This window comes from Herpailurus yagouaroundi, unplaced genomic scaffold, assembly GCF_014898765.1.
Source record: "Herpailurus yagouaroundi ecotype Mexico unplaced genomic scaffold, PumYag 163, whole genome shotgun sequence".
NCBI lineage: Eukaryota > Metazoa > Chordata > Mammalia > Carnivora > Felidae > Herpailurus > Herpailurus yagouaroundi.
Window position 1 is genome coordinate 33,577,373 of NW_024412404.1, and position 14,779 is coordinate 33,592,151.

A 14,779-nucleotide genomic window follows, 5' to 3' on the forward strand; every position below is an offset into this window, starting at 1 on the left:
TCCTTTTCTGTACTTTTACTTTCAGCCTGTTTTTATACTTAAATCTAAAGATTGCCTCCTATAGATAGCATATTGTTGGATCTTGTTTGTCACCCATTTTAACATTCTGCCTTTCGTTTAATCCATTTATGGATTTAATGTTGTTATTTACCTAGTTATATTTATTTTACTGACATTTTACTTATTATTTTCTATATGTCACATTTCCTTTTTGCTTCATTGTTCCTTTTTTCAGCACTCTTTTTTATCACGTGAATATTTTCCAGTATAACATTTTAATTTAATGGTGTTTTTCAGTATCTTTTAAAAAGCTATTTCTTAGTGGTGGTTCTCAGGATCAACCTCAGATTTATTCTAACTTAATTCCAGTGAAATACAGAAATGTTAATTCTTTATATCTCTATTTTCTCTTTCCCTTTTTTGTCCTATTTTGTTATAGGTCTTACGTGTATATATGTTACAAACCCAACAGTACATTGTTGTAATTGTTACTTTATATAACTTCCTGTTTTTTAAAGAAGCTGAGAGAAGAAAGAAGAGCAAGTATGTATTTATGGAGTTTGTTACAACAATATTAACCCTTAATTACCATTTCTGATTGTCTTTATTTTTTGCTGGGTTGTAGGATGTCATCTTGTGTCATTTTATTACTCCAATACAGCTTTGCTCCTACACCTCCTTTTTGCTCTTACTGTCAAATATATTACATTTCTGTATGTTAGGCCCACAAATAGAACTATACACATGTTGTTTTTTGCAATTGCTTTTTAAGTCAGTTAAGAGAGATGCTATTTATACTATCTTTTATAATTACACAGTTAGCTTTACTAGTGTTTTGTGTGTGTGTGTGTGTGTGTGTGTGTGTGTGTGGTTATATTGACATCTGGGCTCACTTTTTTGTTTGTGAAGAACTTCCATTAGTTTTTCTTGTAAGACTGGTCTGCTGTTAACTAATTCTCCCAGTTTTTGTTGATCTGGGAACATTCTTGTTTCACCTTCACTTTTCAAGGACAGTTTTGTTGGATATTAGACTCTTGGTTGAAGTTTTTTCTTTTAGCACTTAGAATATGTCATCCCACTGTTTTTTGGCCTCCATTGTTTCTGTTAACCTTATTGGTATAACCTTGTATGTGATAAGTGGTTTTTCTCTTACTACTTTCAAGATGTTCTATTTGTCTTTCATTATTTTTACTATGATGTGCTTGGGTATGGATCTCTTTGTGTTATCCTTCTTGGAGTTCCTTGGTTATCTTCGATGTCCAGATTATTATTTTTTAGCATATTGGGAATTTTAGTCATAATTCCATCAAATATTCTTCAGACATTCTTTCTGACTTTTTTACCATCATAAAATATTACTGTGGTGCCCTCATCATGTATATGTTGATGTGCTTAATGGCATTTACATTTGTCTGAGGTGCTGTTCATTTTCTTCATTTTTTTTTCTCTCTGTTCTTTGGATTGTATAATCTCTCTTAGTCTGTTTTCAAATAGTCTTTTTTTTTTGCCAGTTCACATCTAATGTTGACATCCTCTAATGCCTTTTTCATTTTTGTTGCTGATTTTCGACTACAAACTTTCCATTAAAAATTTTTTTTTATGTTTATTCATTTTTGAAAGACAGAGAGAGACAGAGCACAAGCAGGAGTGGGGCAGAGAGAGAGGGGGACACAGAATCTGAAGCAGGCTTCAGGCTCTGAGCTGTCAGCACAGAGCCCGACGCAGGGCTCGAACTCAAGAACTGCGAGATCATGACCTGAGCCGAAGTCGGACGCTCAACTGACTGGGCCACCCAGGTGCCCCTGGAATTTCCATTTTTAAAAATAATTTCTTTTTTTAATGTTTATTTTTGAAAGGGAGAGAGCTGTGCTCATGTGAGAGCATGGGACGGGCAGAGAGAGGTAGAGAGAGAATCCCAAGCAGGCTCTGTGGTGTCAGTGCAGAGCCTGATGTGGGGTTTGATCTCATGAACCTTGAGATTCTGACCTGAGCTAAAATCAAAAGTCAGATGCTTAGTTGACTGAGCCACCCAGATGCCCCTGAAATAATACCTATCTTTATCAATATTGTCTTTTATTAGACATTGTCATCATACCTTCATTTACTAATTTAAGTAAAGTTCTTTTCACTATTATGAATTATAGTACTTTGAAGCCTTTGTGAAATCCAACATCCGAGCCATCTCATGGGGCCTGTTTCTTTTTCTTTGTATGACTCACAGTTCCTGTTTCTTTGTTTATCTCATAATTTGTTGTTGTAGAAAACTAGAAAGCTTAGATAATATATTGTAGTAACTCTTGATACTGACTATCACCTGAGTCTAAGGGTAGCTCTGGAGCTTGAATGACATCAGGGAGTTGTTCTTCTTTGAGCCATGGGGCTTCTCTTTTCCCTCATCTCCACAAATTTCTTATCTGCTGCAGGTTGCCCCTAGAGTGTGTGTGTGTTGTGTGGCATGACTTCCACATGCCTCCCACTTGTTGGTCTCCAGAGGAGGGTGCAGCTGGGAGTCCTCAGCAGCTGGGAGATGAATGCACCCTCAGGTAACAGGGATTTATTGCACACTCCAGCAGCTAGAACCCATCTAAGCAGATTGTACTCAATAAATGTCAAAGGAATAAATGGTATAACTTTTTTATTTATCTCTCTAGTTTTTACATTTATTCCTGGCTTAATGATTTTTCTAGGGGGTGAAATCCTCTAATTTTCTAATCTTCAGTTTTGTATCTTGTTTTCCAAAATTATTATTTTTAAAAAAGTTTTTATTTATTTACTGAGAGAGAGCAGGAGCGAGAGCATGTGGGGGGGGGGGGCAGAGAGAGAGGGAGACAGAGAATCCCAGGCAGGCTCCAGGCTGTCAGCATGAGCCCGACCTGGGGCTCGATCTCATGAACCATGAGATTATGAACTGAGCCAAAATTCAGAGGTGATTGTTCAACTGACTGAGCCACCCGGGCACCCCTCTTTTTCAAAATTATGATAAAATATACATTGTATAAAATTTTCCATTTTAGCAGTTTTTAAATATAATGTGTCATTAAGTACATTCACAGTTATTCTGTAGCCATCACTACCATTCATCCTCAGAATGTGTTCATCTTCCCCAGCTGAAAGTGTGTTCATTAAAACACTAACTCCCCATTCCCTTTTCCCACCAGCCCCTGGCAATGACCATTCTATTTCTGTCTCTGAATTTGAATACTCCAGATACTTCATATATATGGAATCATATAATATTTGTCCTTTTGTGACTGACTTGTTTCACTTAGCATAATGCCTTCAGGATTCATCCATGTTGTAGTATGTGTGAGAATTTCCTTTCTTTTAAGGCTGGCTAATACTGCATTGCATGTATACATTATTTTTTGTTTATCATTCATCAATACATGCTAGTATTGGTTCCATCTTTTGGCTGTTATGAATAATGCTGCTATGAGCATGCTGTACAAATATGTGTTTGAGTGCAGTGGAGGTTTTTCAGGCCAGTGTCTGAGATGTGTTTTGACTGCAGGAGGGCTCTCAATCTTTCTTTCCCTAGTTCTCTTTGGTAAACTAGGCGACCTGTGAGCCTCCTGTTTCAATTGTGTGCTACCAAAATCACCATTGTTTTCAAGAGTGCCCTTAATGTTTGAACTTCTCTACACTCTGTTTTAAATAAAGTCGCTTTCTTTGGGGAGAGCTTTGCAGCTGTCTGCACTTACCTCCTGTATCTCCCTGTGGGAGCCACTTCTCCAAAGCTGGGTTAGGAACAGTGGCTTGCTTCTCTTAGACACCCTTGCTTTAAGAGCAGGACTCTGGATATGGGAGTAAATTCTGGTGTGCTCAGAGCCTCTGTCCTGTGAGTGAGCTGTAGTGAGGCAGTCAGGAGCCTAATATTCCTGGCTGCGTTCTATGACCCTTTCATGGGGCTGAGTGGAGGAAGGGAGACTGGGTAGAAGAAGGGAGCCCCCAACCTTCTTGGCCACACTTACCTGGAACACAAAGTTGGTGGGAGGGAGGATGGGAAATGCTGGATGTCTGTCCTTTTTTTCCACCCTTGACTGAAACCTAGGGGGAGAGGAAGCCCTGCCTTCTTAGCCACACCCACCCAGGATGGAGCTTCTATCATGCTGAGCTGGGGGTTACAGAGGAAGGATGTGGGTCATGGTTCAAGGGCCACAGACTTACTGTTCTTATCAAGCGTTTAGTAGATTTTCTTGAATAAATGTTTCTTCATTTGCTGTATGCTCTTAGAACAACCTCCAGAGACTTTAGAATTTTTTTTGTTTGTTTTAAATAATTTTTACTAAGTATGGTTGTTTTACTAGGAAACAGCTTTGTGAGTTCTGGAAGCTTCTTGTTTTTAATAGTGGTAAATTTCACAAAGCAAAATAAGCTATTTTTAAAGGTTTAATTCAGTGACATTTAGTACTGAATTTATAGTACATTAACAAAGTGTAACCATCACCTCTGTCTAATTCCAAAACTTTCATTATTGCAGAAGGAAAAAGCAGTCATTCCCCATTCCTCCTCTTCTTTTAGCCCCTGGCAACCACTATTCTGCTTTGTCTCTGTGTGGATTTACTTATTCTGGATATTTCATTTAAATAGAAGCATATACTATGTGACTTTCTGTTTGGCTTCTTTCACTCCATGATGTTTTGGGGATTCGTCAGTGTTGTAGCATGTATCAATACGTCTTTCTTTTTTAAGACTGACCAATGTTTTGTGGTATGGCTATTGCACATTTTGTGTATCCATTCATCAATTGATGAACATTTGGATCGTTTCTGTCTTTTGGGTGTTACGAATATGCTATGAACATTCATGTACAAGGTTTTATTTGAATACTGGTTTCAATATATATATATATATTTTTTGTATATACCTAAGAATGGCATTGCTGGGTCATATAGTTATTCTGTGTTTAACTTAAAAAAAGTGTATTTTATGGAATGTCAATAATTTGAAGTAGCATGAGGCTATAATACTGTCCTTCATTATTGAAGACGCAAACTCTGACTTACAGCTTTTAGCAGAGCTAATTTAGGCAAGCATCAGAGTAAAACAAAAACTATCCATGTTAGATTTAATGGTTATGTTTAAATTATTACTATAACTAATATTGGAATGGTGGAATTTTCTGTAATGTACAGTGCATTACTATTTTAAACATTTTTGGCTAGTGGAAACATAATCACAGCTAGCAAATTGACAAATCTTTAGGGACTTCCCATAAAGAGCACAATTTCAGAAATGTTTGTATTATGACACTTTTTACCTATACAAATTTAATGTAGGAAGGCTGAGCATCTCTTCTAATTTGACTTTTCCAGTGCAAGTTTTACTACAGTAGTACAACAAACCTAATTGTTTCTAGCATATCTTTTTGTAAGTTGAAAGTAAACAACTAACTATGCTCTTACAGAGTTGCTCTGGGAAATCTCAAAGACAGTTTTAGGTGTAAAACATATCTTGAAAGTTTTATTTTTTTTTTCTTTATTTAGGCTCCAAATTTTAGAAAACAAAATCAAAACTGGGGCGCCTGGGTGGCTCAATCAGTTGAGCGACTTACGTCAGCTCGGGTCATGATCTCATGGGTTGTGAGTTCGAGCCCCGCTCCGTGTTGGGCTCTGTGCTGACAGCTCAGAGCCTGGAGCCTGCTTCTCATTCTGTGTCTCCCTCTCTCTCTACCCCTCCCCCACTCATGCTCTGTCTCTGTCTCAGAAATAAATAAGTAAATAAAAGAAAATAAAATCAAAACAGTTATCAGATATTGTCTGAGAAGCAATACTTGGGTACTTATTTAATTAAAGTGAAAGTGAAATATTTAAAAAATAAACATAGGTAACTTGATTGTAAAGAACCTTAGTTCTTTCATAAGTGAGAGGAAAATTGTTTATTAAATAATCAAGAATATGATAAAGTCCAGTGAAGAACAGAAAATTATTTTGGCAAAATAGACCCACTGCTGCTACCTAGGCAAATTGTACGGAAGATAAAGAATAACCTTTCATATTATAAGCATGTCATTAACTGGTAAACCAAGGAAGCAAACCCAATAAAATTGAGCAAATGTTGCAAAATTTCATTTTATTATATTATTTAAAAAAATTGTAATGTTTGTTCATTTTTGAGAGAGAGAGAGAGAGGGAGGGAGGGAGGGAGAGGGAGGCACAGTATCAGAAGCAGGCTCCAGGCTCCAAGCTGTAAGCACAGAGTCTGACGCGGGGCTCGAACTCATGAGCTGTGAGATCATGACCTGAGCTGAGGTCAGACGCTCAACCGACTGAGCCACCCAGGCGCCCCTGGTAATGATTTAAACTTTTAACCAAAACTATATTTAATTTACATTTCACATTGAAACACTGAGGTGAACATTGAGAACTGTCTGTTACATACAACCAGCATTTTATCAGACTGGCAAAGCTCATGGGCACACCCAATACAACTCCCTGCAGACACTAATGTCCCTTTTATACCTTCTTAAAGTGGCAAAAATGAACACTTTTATTAACACGTCCTCCAAATATGGCTTGTCTATAGCATATAAAAATAAGAAACAACAGTATATAGAGTAAATTATGGGTAGTAATCCCTCTTCTAAAATTCTACCATTTAAAAAAATTAGATGACCAATGGTTATTAGTTTAACTCACGCCACTGAGATCAAGAGTCACATGCTCTTCCAATTGAGCCAGCCAGGTGCCCCTTAATATCAAAGTTATAAGCTACCTAAAAGATCTTGGAAATCCGTGTCAATACATGTTGTAATAAAAAGTTTGTCAGAACAATGATTCAACTTACTTGAACACAAATTTACATTTTAGCTATGTAAATAAAATATTTATATAGGCTAATGTTAGCTTATCTGAAAAGTAAATGTTTATGCGTTTAGGAAAAACAAACCTAAGTAGAATAAAATGATCAATCAGAGAAAATAAATAGCTTTTTTCTTAAAGCAGAGTTATTAAACTAGACTTGTGTCAAAGTTGCACTTTACTTATGTGAACTTGGACTTTTTAAATGTTTCTTAGGGCCACCTGGCTGGCTGGGTCGGTAGAACATGTGACTCTTGATCTCAGGGTCTTTAGTTCATGCCCCATGTTGGGCATGGAGTCTACTTAAAAAAATAAAAATGAAAAAATTTAAAAATATTTCTGAGTTAATTCCTGTAAGATTAATTTGTTAAGTCTAACACATTTAAATAAACAATAAGAAGTTTAATTTACTTGTTTTCTGGGAGTTTTATAATCTATTTATACAAGTACTTATTATTATTTTTAACCACTGAGCCAGTGAAAACAGAGTTCGTTTAATGAGAGGTAAAAGTTTCTGAACTGCAGATACAGAGCTTTATAGCTTTGTGTCTATGATTTCATCTACCGGTTTAGAGACATGAATTGTAGAGCTTAAAAACAAACAAAAAACCTCACTGGTCCAGATACCAAAAACTTATTCTTGGTGGGCATAAAATTCTAAATAGACAAAAAAAGATTATCAAGCCAGAGTGTGTCTTTTATCTTTTACCCAAGAGATCTCTATCATCCATGTTTGGGATCACCAAATAAATGGTTAAGCCATGAAACCAATTCTTAGTCATTGTTACCACTTACGGTAATAATGTATTGGCCAGGCAGTAATTAAAAATCAAACCAAAACATACAATCTGTGGAGAAGAAACAGTAACAACAAGCAGAGAAGTAAGAGTCAGCAAAGTTAAATGTGTATTTCCACTTGGGTTTTACTTCTGGGATCCAAGAAAAGAGGTGTCTAAGCTTAGGCAGCTCGTGAGGTACAATTCTCTGGCAGTCCAGTTTCCTGACTGTGTCAGGCGAATCCACTGGGCACTTTGGTGAAACTTCCAAAACTTAAAAGATAGTTTCCAAAAAAGATAAAATCATGACTCTCATGCAGATATAAAATTAACACATGTCAAAGGTTTTATTTAACTTGTTAATTATTGAGGGATCTAATAAGGCATTAACAACGGTTTCAAAAACAATGGCAGAAAACAGTATAGGCATTTGGGAATGCTGAAATAGATATATAAATAGAGACATAAGTGGTGACTATCTGCAGGGCAGTAATTACTTGCATTCCACAGGCCGAAATGTTTTGTATTTCCATGAACAAGAATAACTTGCTTTACTATCAGTTCCTCAATGTATAGAGATGTAAAATAGGCCAGACAGTGAAAGGCACAGAAAATGTGTAAGAGTAATCCTTTTCATCCACTTCAAAATTTTTCACAATTTTTTTGCCATTATTGGAAACATTTTTTTTCATTTTGTTTTTTACTATGCTTGCCTTTTTTTTTTTTTGCCATGTCAAAGGTTTTAATTTTTATGAAAATGAAATTTATCAATCTTTTTCTTCTAGATTTTGAGCCATAGGAGAGTTTTCCATAGTACCAGGTTATAGAGAAATCTACCTATGTTTTCTTTTGGTATTTGTATGGTTTATTTTTTACCTTTACATTTCTGGTTTTTTTTTTTTTTTTTAATTTTCTTTGGGTATGATATAATGAATGGCTCCAGGTTTTATCTTTTTTTTTTTAAGTTTATTTATTTATTTAAGTAATCTCTACACCCAGCATGGGGCTCAAAGTCATGACCTTGAGATCACGAGTCTTGCGCTCTTCCAACTGAGCCAGCCAGGTGCCCTGGTTTTACTTAAAAAAAATTTTTTTTTGTATGGCAGTCCAACTATCCTAACACTTTTTATTTAAAAAACGTATTTTTTTCACCTTGATTTGAGATGCTGCCATTATCATTTATTGAATTTTCATATGTGGTGGGTCTTTCTCTTGATTCTTCATTCTGTTCATTGTCTATATGTCTAGTCATACTTTCAATTATAGAGACTTTATTGTTTTATTTGGTGGGGCTACCTTCACCTCATTGCTCCTTTTTCAGGGGGTTCCCAGTGATTCTACCTATTTTTTAATTTAAAAAGTTTTTTGTTATTATCATTATTTGAGTATAGTTGACATATTAGTTTAATGTGTACAGCATCCGAGTCAACATTTCTATGCTTATGCTATGTTTACAAGGGTAGCTACCATCTGTCACCATACAATGCTATTACAGTACCATTGACTGTATTCCCTATGTTGTACCTTTCATTCCCATGACTCATTCATTCCATAACTGGCAGCCTGTATCTCCTACTCTCCTTTACCCATTTTGCCCCTCCTCCTTCCCCCCTTCCCCTCTGGCAACTCTCAGTTTGTTCTGTATATGTATAAAAGTATAGATTTGATTCTGCTTTTTGTTTGTTTATTCATTTGTTTTTTAGATTCCACATATAAGTGAAAACGTGGTATTTGTCTTTCTCTGACTTCACTTAGCATAGTACTCTCCAGTATATAGATTATCTTTTAAGCTATTAGGCAGACATCACATTAGATCTGCTTTAGACAGTTTAACATATTTTGTTTGACTTTCCAAAGTCTAAGAAAGCAGTCTACATCTGCAGTCATTAATCTGCTTTAAGCATTTTCAATTAAAATTTATTTAGCATTTCAATTTGTAATCCTAGAGGACAAATACAATTTTGTATGTATTGGGTGTTTCCATTTCTCATCTTTTGCATTTTACCAAGTAACACAAGTCAACAGGAAGAGACATCTCTGGTCAGGAGTGTAAAAACAGGAAGGAGGAAGTCTATTGCAAATCTGTGTTAGCCGATTATCAATTTAGGTTGCACTCTAGAGGATGTCCATTAGCGATTAGCATCGCACTTTGTTACCCAGAATTAACAGTAAGCGTTAATGTCAATGTTATAGAATGTTTACCCTAGTTATAAGAAATAATGTTAACTAACAGACTGTACTAGGCTCTTGCTTATGCATGGGAACAGGATACTGTTAGTGAGAACCAGTCACAGAAATTGCATATGGAGGGAAACAAGGCAAATAAAATTCAAAATCAGAAATAGAGGGAATATCATCCTGTATTTTTTGCCTTTGCCTGATCTTGATGCTTTGACAGGTTGTATAATCCTTTAAGATATGGTTGTATCCTTTTTTAAAAAAATTATGGTCTGTCAACTTTGTCATTTAAAAAATTGTTTGACAGAATATCAACTGAATGTCTCGAGTTGAATTAAGAGGAAGCACCTGAGCATTATTTTGTAAAGCATTCTAAGAATGCATGTGGCAAACTAGATGAAATATTTCATGGGAAAATAACACAGAAGGTGAATATTTTGTAAATAAGAAATCTTTTTCAGTATTCTGTGATGCAAGGAATTGGATTCTGTGTTTATACTTTTTTTTTTTTTTCTTCTGGAGTTGCTAGAAACTCACTTGCTTTGGATATTCAGGATACCTACTTGGTTTAGCTACCTGACGGTGGTATTTTAAGATACTTAGCATATCCCAAATTCTTTACTTAGCTGTACAGTGTTGTGGATGTTTTGGAAAAATTAAAAGTACTGTGTAAAAGCTACATGGTAGCGGCAGCTGCTGATCCTCCTCTTCCACCTTCTCTTCCCTCACCTCCTCCTCCTCTTCCTCCTACCCCTCTTTCTCCTCCTCCTCCTCCCCCCACCCCATTTGACATGTGACATGTTCATTTCCTCAGGTGTCTATTAACTTAATCTATGCCTTTATGGGACCCTTATTTATGGATTATTTTGTGGTAATGCTTCCCACATTTTTTATGTCATGGCACAACCAGAAAGTTAGATTGAGAGATGATCATTATATATGCCTATAACGTATTCAGTTGGGAAGATGTACTCTAGTGTGTGGGTCAGATGAGGGGGTTTTTAAACCCCTTATAATTTTAAGAAATGCTTGTGTATGTGTGAAATGTGTGCAAGGATAGGCGTCTTAGGGATTTGTCGTTGTTGTAGGTACCAAACCAAATTGAGTTAGCTTGAGGAAATCTGGAAAAAAAAGAATGAAAGCTTTCTGGGTATCTCAAAAAATTCTTTTTTTTTTTTTTTTTTTTTTTTTTTCTTCTTTTTTTACTTTTTTTTTTTTAATTTTTTTTTTCAACGTTTTATTTATTTTTGGGACAGAGAGAGACAGAGCATGAACGGGGGAGGGGCAGAGAGAGAGGGAGACACAGAATCGGAAACAGGCTCCAGGCTCTGAGCCATCAGCCCAGAGCCTGACGCGGGGCTCGAACTCACGGACCGCGAGATCGTGATCTGGCTGAAGTCGGATGCTTAACCGACAGCGCCACCCAGGCGCCCCTCTCAAAAAATTCTTAAGACAGACATGCTTCTTAAAAGACAAAGAGGTAGAAGACTGTTTCTTTCTCCTTTCTGCTTCTCTCTGTCTTCATTTTCCTCTGAAGTGGAGCTTTCTCTCCTCTCTGCAGTTAGTGGGGGATGACCACCTACAGCTTCCATGTGTCAGTTGGTACATATAGCTGACTGTCTCTGAATTCCAATTCAGAATTCATGAAAGAGTGTATCTGAGTGAACCAGTTTGGATCAGTTGTACCCCTCTGGGGCAATGTACCTGTGAATGGAAGACGCTATATTGCTCTTCCAACTTTGTAGTTGGTCATCAGTTCTCGGAGAGAAAGTGTCTATTACAGTTGTGTTTGCGAACTTTTTTGGGGAGAAGATCCAACTTTGATCAAAATCATAGAGGAGGATCTGGTCACTCCCAGGCCACTGTCCAAATAAAGATTAACTGATCTAAGAGTTATAATAGAATTCCCACTACTTAGGGGTGTCTGGGTGCCTCAGTCAGTTAATCCTCCCACTTTGGCTGAGGTCATGATCTCGTGGTTCATGAGTTCAAGCCCCACGTCGGGCTCTGTGCTGACAGCTCAGAGGCTGGAGCCTGCTTCAGATTCTGTGTCTCCCTCTCTCTCTGCCCTCCCCTGCTCACTCTGTGTGTGTCTCTCAAAAATAAATAAACATTTAAAAAAATTAAAAAAAAAAAGAATTCCTACTACTTAGTACATCCTTCAAATTAAACTGTTTGCCTTTTTCACAGTGCCATGTTCTTTTCTGCCTATGTTTACCATGATTGATTACCCCGTCTTTATTTTTCCACCTACTCACATATTACCTATCGTTCAATTCTCATTTTAGGTCTAACCTCCTCCATGAAATCTTTGCATCTTAGAACACAGCATTCTAGGTGGATATATTTGTATATTCATATATATATGTATTTTTTTCTTGTGTCTGAATTCTTACGCCATGGACTTTTTAAATGCTGTACAATGTTATTTAGTTGTTTGTGAATATATGTGTTAGTATGTATATTTTAAATAAACATCTTAAATGCAGGTCTAATGAAATTGTCCCTGAGGCCTATGATTGTCAACACATACCTGGTTAGTTTCGACCATGTTACATAGTATAATGCCTTGGGTACAGCAGACTTTCAATAAGTACTTTTTGAACTGAATTAATGAAAAGTAAACCCCTTTTTGTTTTATAGAAAACTTAAATATAGAAGAATAGAGAGGTGAGAAAAACACTTGTTTCCTACTACGGAAGAACAATCACAATTGACATTAATTCTAGTTAATTCTTAGATTAGAAATGACAAATATTTTTTATTTGTTGAATGTTTATTGAAAGGATTTCTGCTATTCAACATGTTAAATTTTGAGTATTAAATATTTGTTAAATGAAGTTCCAATTGCATTGTATAAAATTTTCATCCTGTTTAATTATTTCCTTATTGTTGTACCTTTAGAGTGGTTCTTATTTTTATCAAATTCTATAAACAATGATATTAATTCTAAAATAATTTCTTAGGATCTTTGTTCCCAAAGCAAAAGTAATCATGTAGATAATAGGTAATAGCTAACATCTATTGAACATTTACTGTGTGCCTCTTTTTTAAACACTTAAATGTATTATTTAATCTTCACAAAAAGCAAATGAGGTACCATTATTACATACCTATTCTATAGATGAAGAAATTGGGGTAGAGATAGATTAGGTCATTAGCTCCAGGCACATAGTAAGTGGTGGAGCTTGATGTGAACATAGGCCATTTGGCCTCTGAGCCTATCTATACTTTTTTTTTTTTTTTAACTTTATTTACTTTGAGATAGAGAAAGCTGGGGAGAGTCTGAGAGAGGGAAAGAAAGAGAATCCCAAGCAGGCTCCACACTGCCAGCATGGAGCCGAATGTGGGGCTCGAGCACACAAACTGTGCGATCATGACCTAAGCTGAAATCTAGAGTTGGACGCTTAACCAACTGAGGCACCCAGGCGCCTACCCCAGAGCCTATCTGTACTCTTAATCATTATGTTTTGCCTTCTAATTTAGAGTATCAGATAATTAAAGATGTAGTGTAAAAGCTGTATTAAATTTTAACTTAAAAGTAAATGGAAAGGTTTACATTAAGATTTGGAACACTAAGGAATATGACCAGGGCTGTACTCAGGGAGGGAAGGTACTGTATTTTAAACTTGTGCTAGGTCAGAGGAGGCTCAGATACTGAAATTAACTCACAAAAAAGTGATGTAGGTCGCTTATTTCTCTGCAGCTCCCAGATAGATACAGGGCTCTGGTAACTTTAAGGGGCTGCTTGATGCAAGCAAAATCCCTGACCTTATATCTTCTCCATACCTTTTTTCGGTTTTAAATGATGGAAAAAACAAAATACCACCAACATTGCCTACCTACCCCTTTCATTCCTATACTTTCATTCATTCCTATGGTAAAAAGAACATAAATCAGGTTTGCTTTTAGGCCTGTCTTACTAGAAGGGCTGGTTCTTTTCAGTTTGGTAGACCAGGCCTAATAGAATCTGTGTACAATGGTGTGTTTTTTTGCTTTCATGTCTGAATGTGAAGGCAGGCAACTAGTTTTTGTGTGGTTTGTGAGAGTGTGTGTATGTATTGTTGATGCCTGGGTATGGCCAACCTTATTATAAAGGAGCTTAATTTTGACAGACTTCGTTAATAGAGGCATAGAGGCATTGCCATGATCGATAATAAGAAAGGTACTCTGGGAATGAGCAATGAATATTTAACTGACAGATTTAAGGTAAATAATTTCAGTAATCAGATGGTGATTTGTGTGCAGTGAGCTGCTTTTACCTTTTTTGTGCAATAGTTTCCAACACTTCTTATAAGTCCAAGACTTGGGTTGTATACCTGGCTCTGGCCTAAAAAGTAGGGACATGGTGTTGAGTAAATCCTTTAACTTCTCAAACTTTCAGTTCCTTCATCTGTGAGATAGAGATAAAACCCTGTCTATGGGGCGCCTGGGTGGCGCAGTCGGTTAAGCGTCCGACTTCAGCCAGGTCACGATCTCGCGGTCCGTGAGTTCGAGCCCCGCGTCAGGCTCTGGGCTGATGGCTCAGAGCCTGGAGCCCGTTTCCGATTCTGTGTCTCCCTCTCTCTCTGCTCCTCCCCCGTTCATGCTCTGTCTCTCTCTGTCCCAAAAATAAATAAACGTTGAAAAACAAAACAAAACAAAGATCCCCAACTGAAGCAGGCCACAACATGTGTACACACAAAATCGAACACCGCTATATAAGACAATAAATGATAGATGTCAAGTGACTGATACAGACAGTAAGTGTTATAATAGCTCAGAGGAGCTAGATATATCTGTAGTCTGATAAAGCCAAGGCAAAGAAGATTTTATAAAGGAAATGGGGCATACATCATTGAATTACTGCCACCTGCTCATTGGGCAGCATCCATGAAGATCAGTGACAATATAGCACTGAGCTAAGAGTTCAGACTCTGAAGCTAGAGAGAATTGGGCTCATATCCTGACTCTGTCTGGCTATATGATCTCGTTCAAGGCAGTTAGCCTCTTTGTGCCTCAGCATCCTTTATTTGTAAACTGGAA

General features: G+C 36.8%; 1 protein-coding gene across 8 annotated transcripts in view; it reads left to right on the forward strand.

The window, feature by feature from the left end:
- The window catches only part of EXOC6 (exocyst complex component 6), a 234,955-nt gene that overhangs the window by 24,448 nt on the left and 195,728 nt on the right, over positions 1-14,779 (forward strand). For 3 of the 8 annotated variants that reach the window (XM_040485876.1, XM_040485874.1, XM_040485869.1), the window contains exon 2: positions 2,424-2,543. The exons of the other annotated variants lie outside the window; for them this stretch is intronic. In XM_040485876.1, the coding sequence (XP_040341810.1) occupies positions 2,424-2,543 (120 nt within the window). The remainder of the gene's footprint in view (positions 1-2,423; positions 2,544-14,779) is intronic. 8 annotated transcript variants of the gene reach the window in all.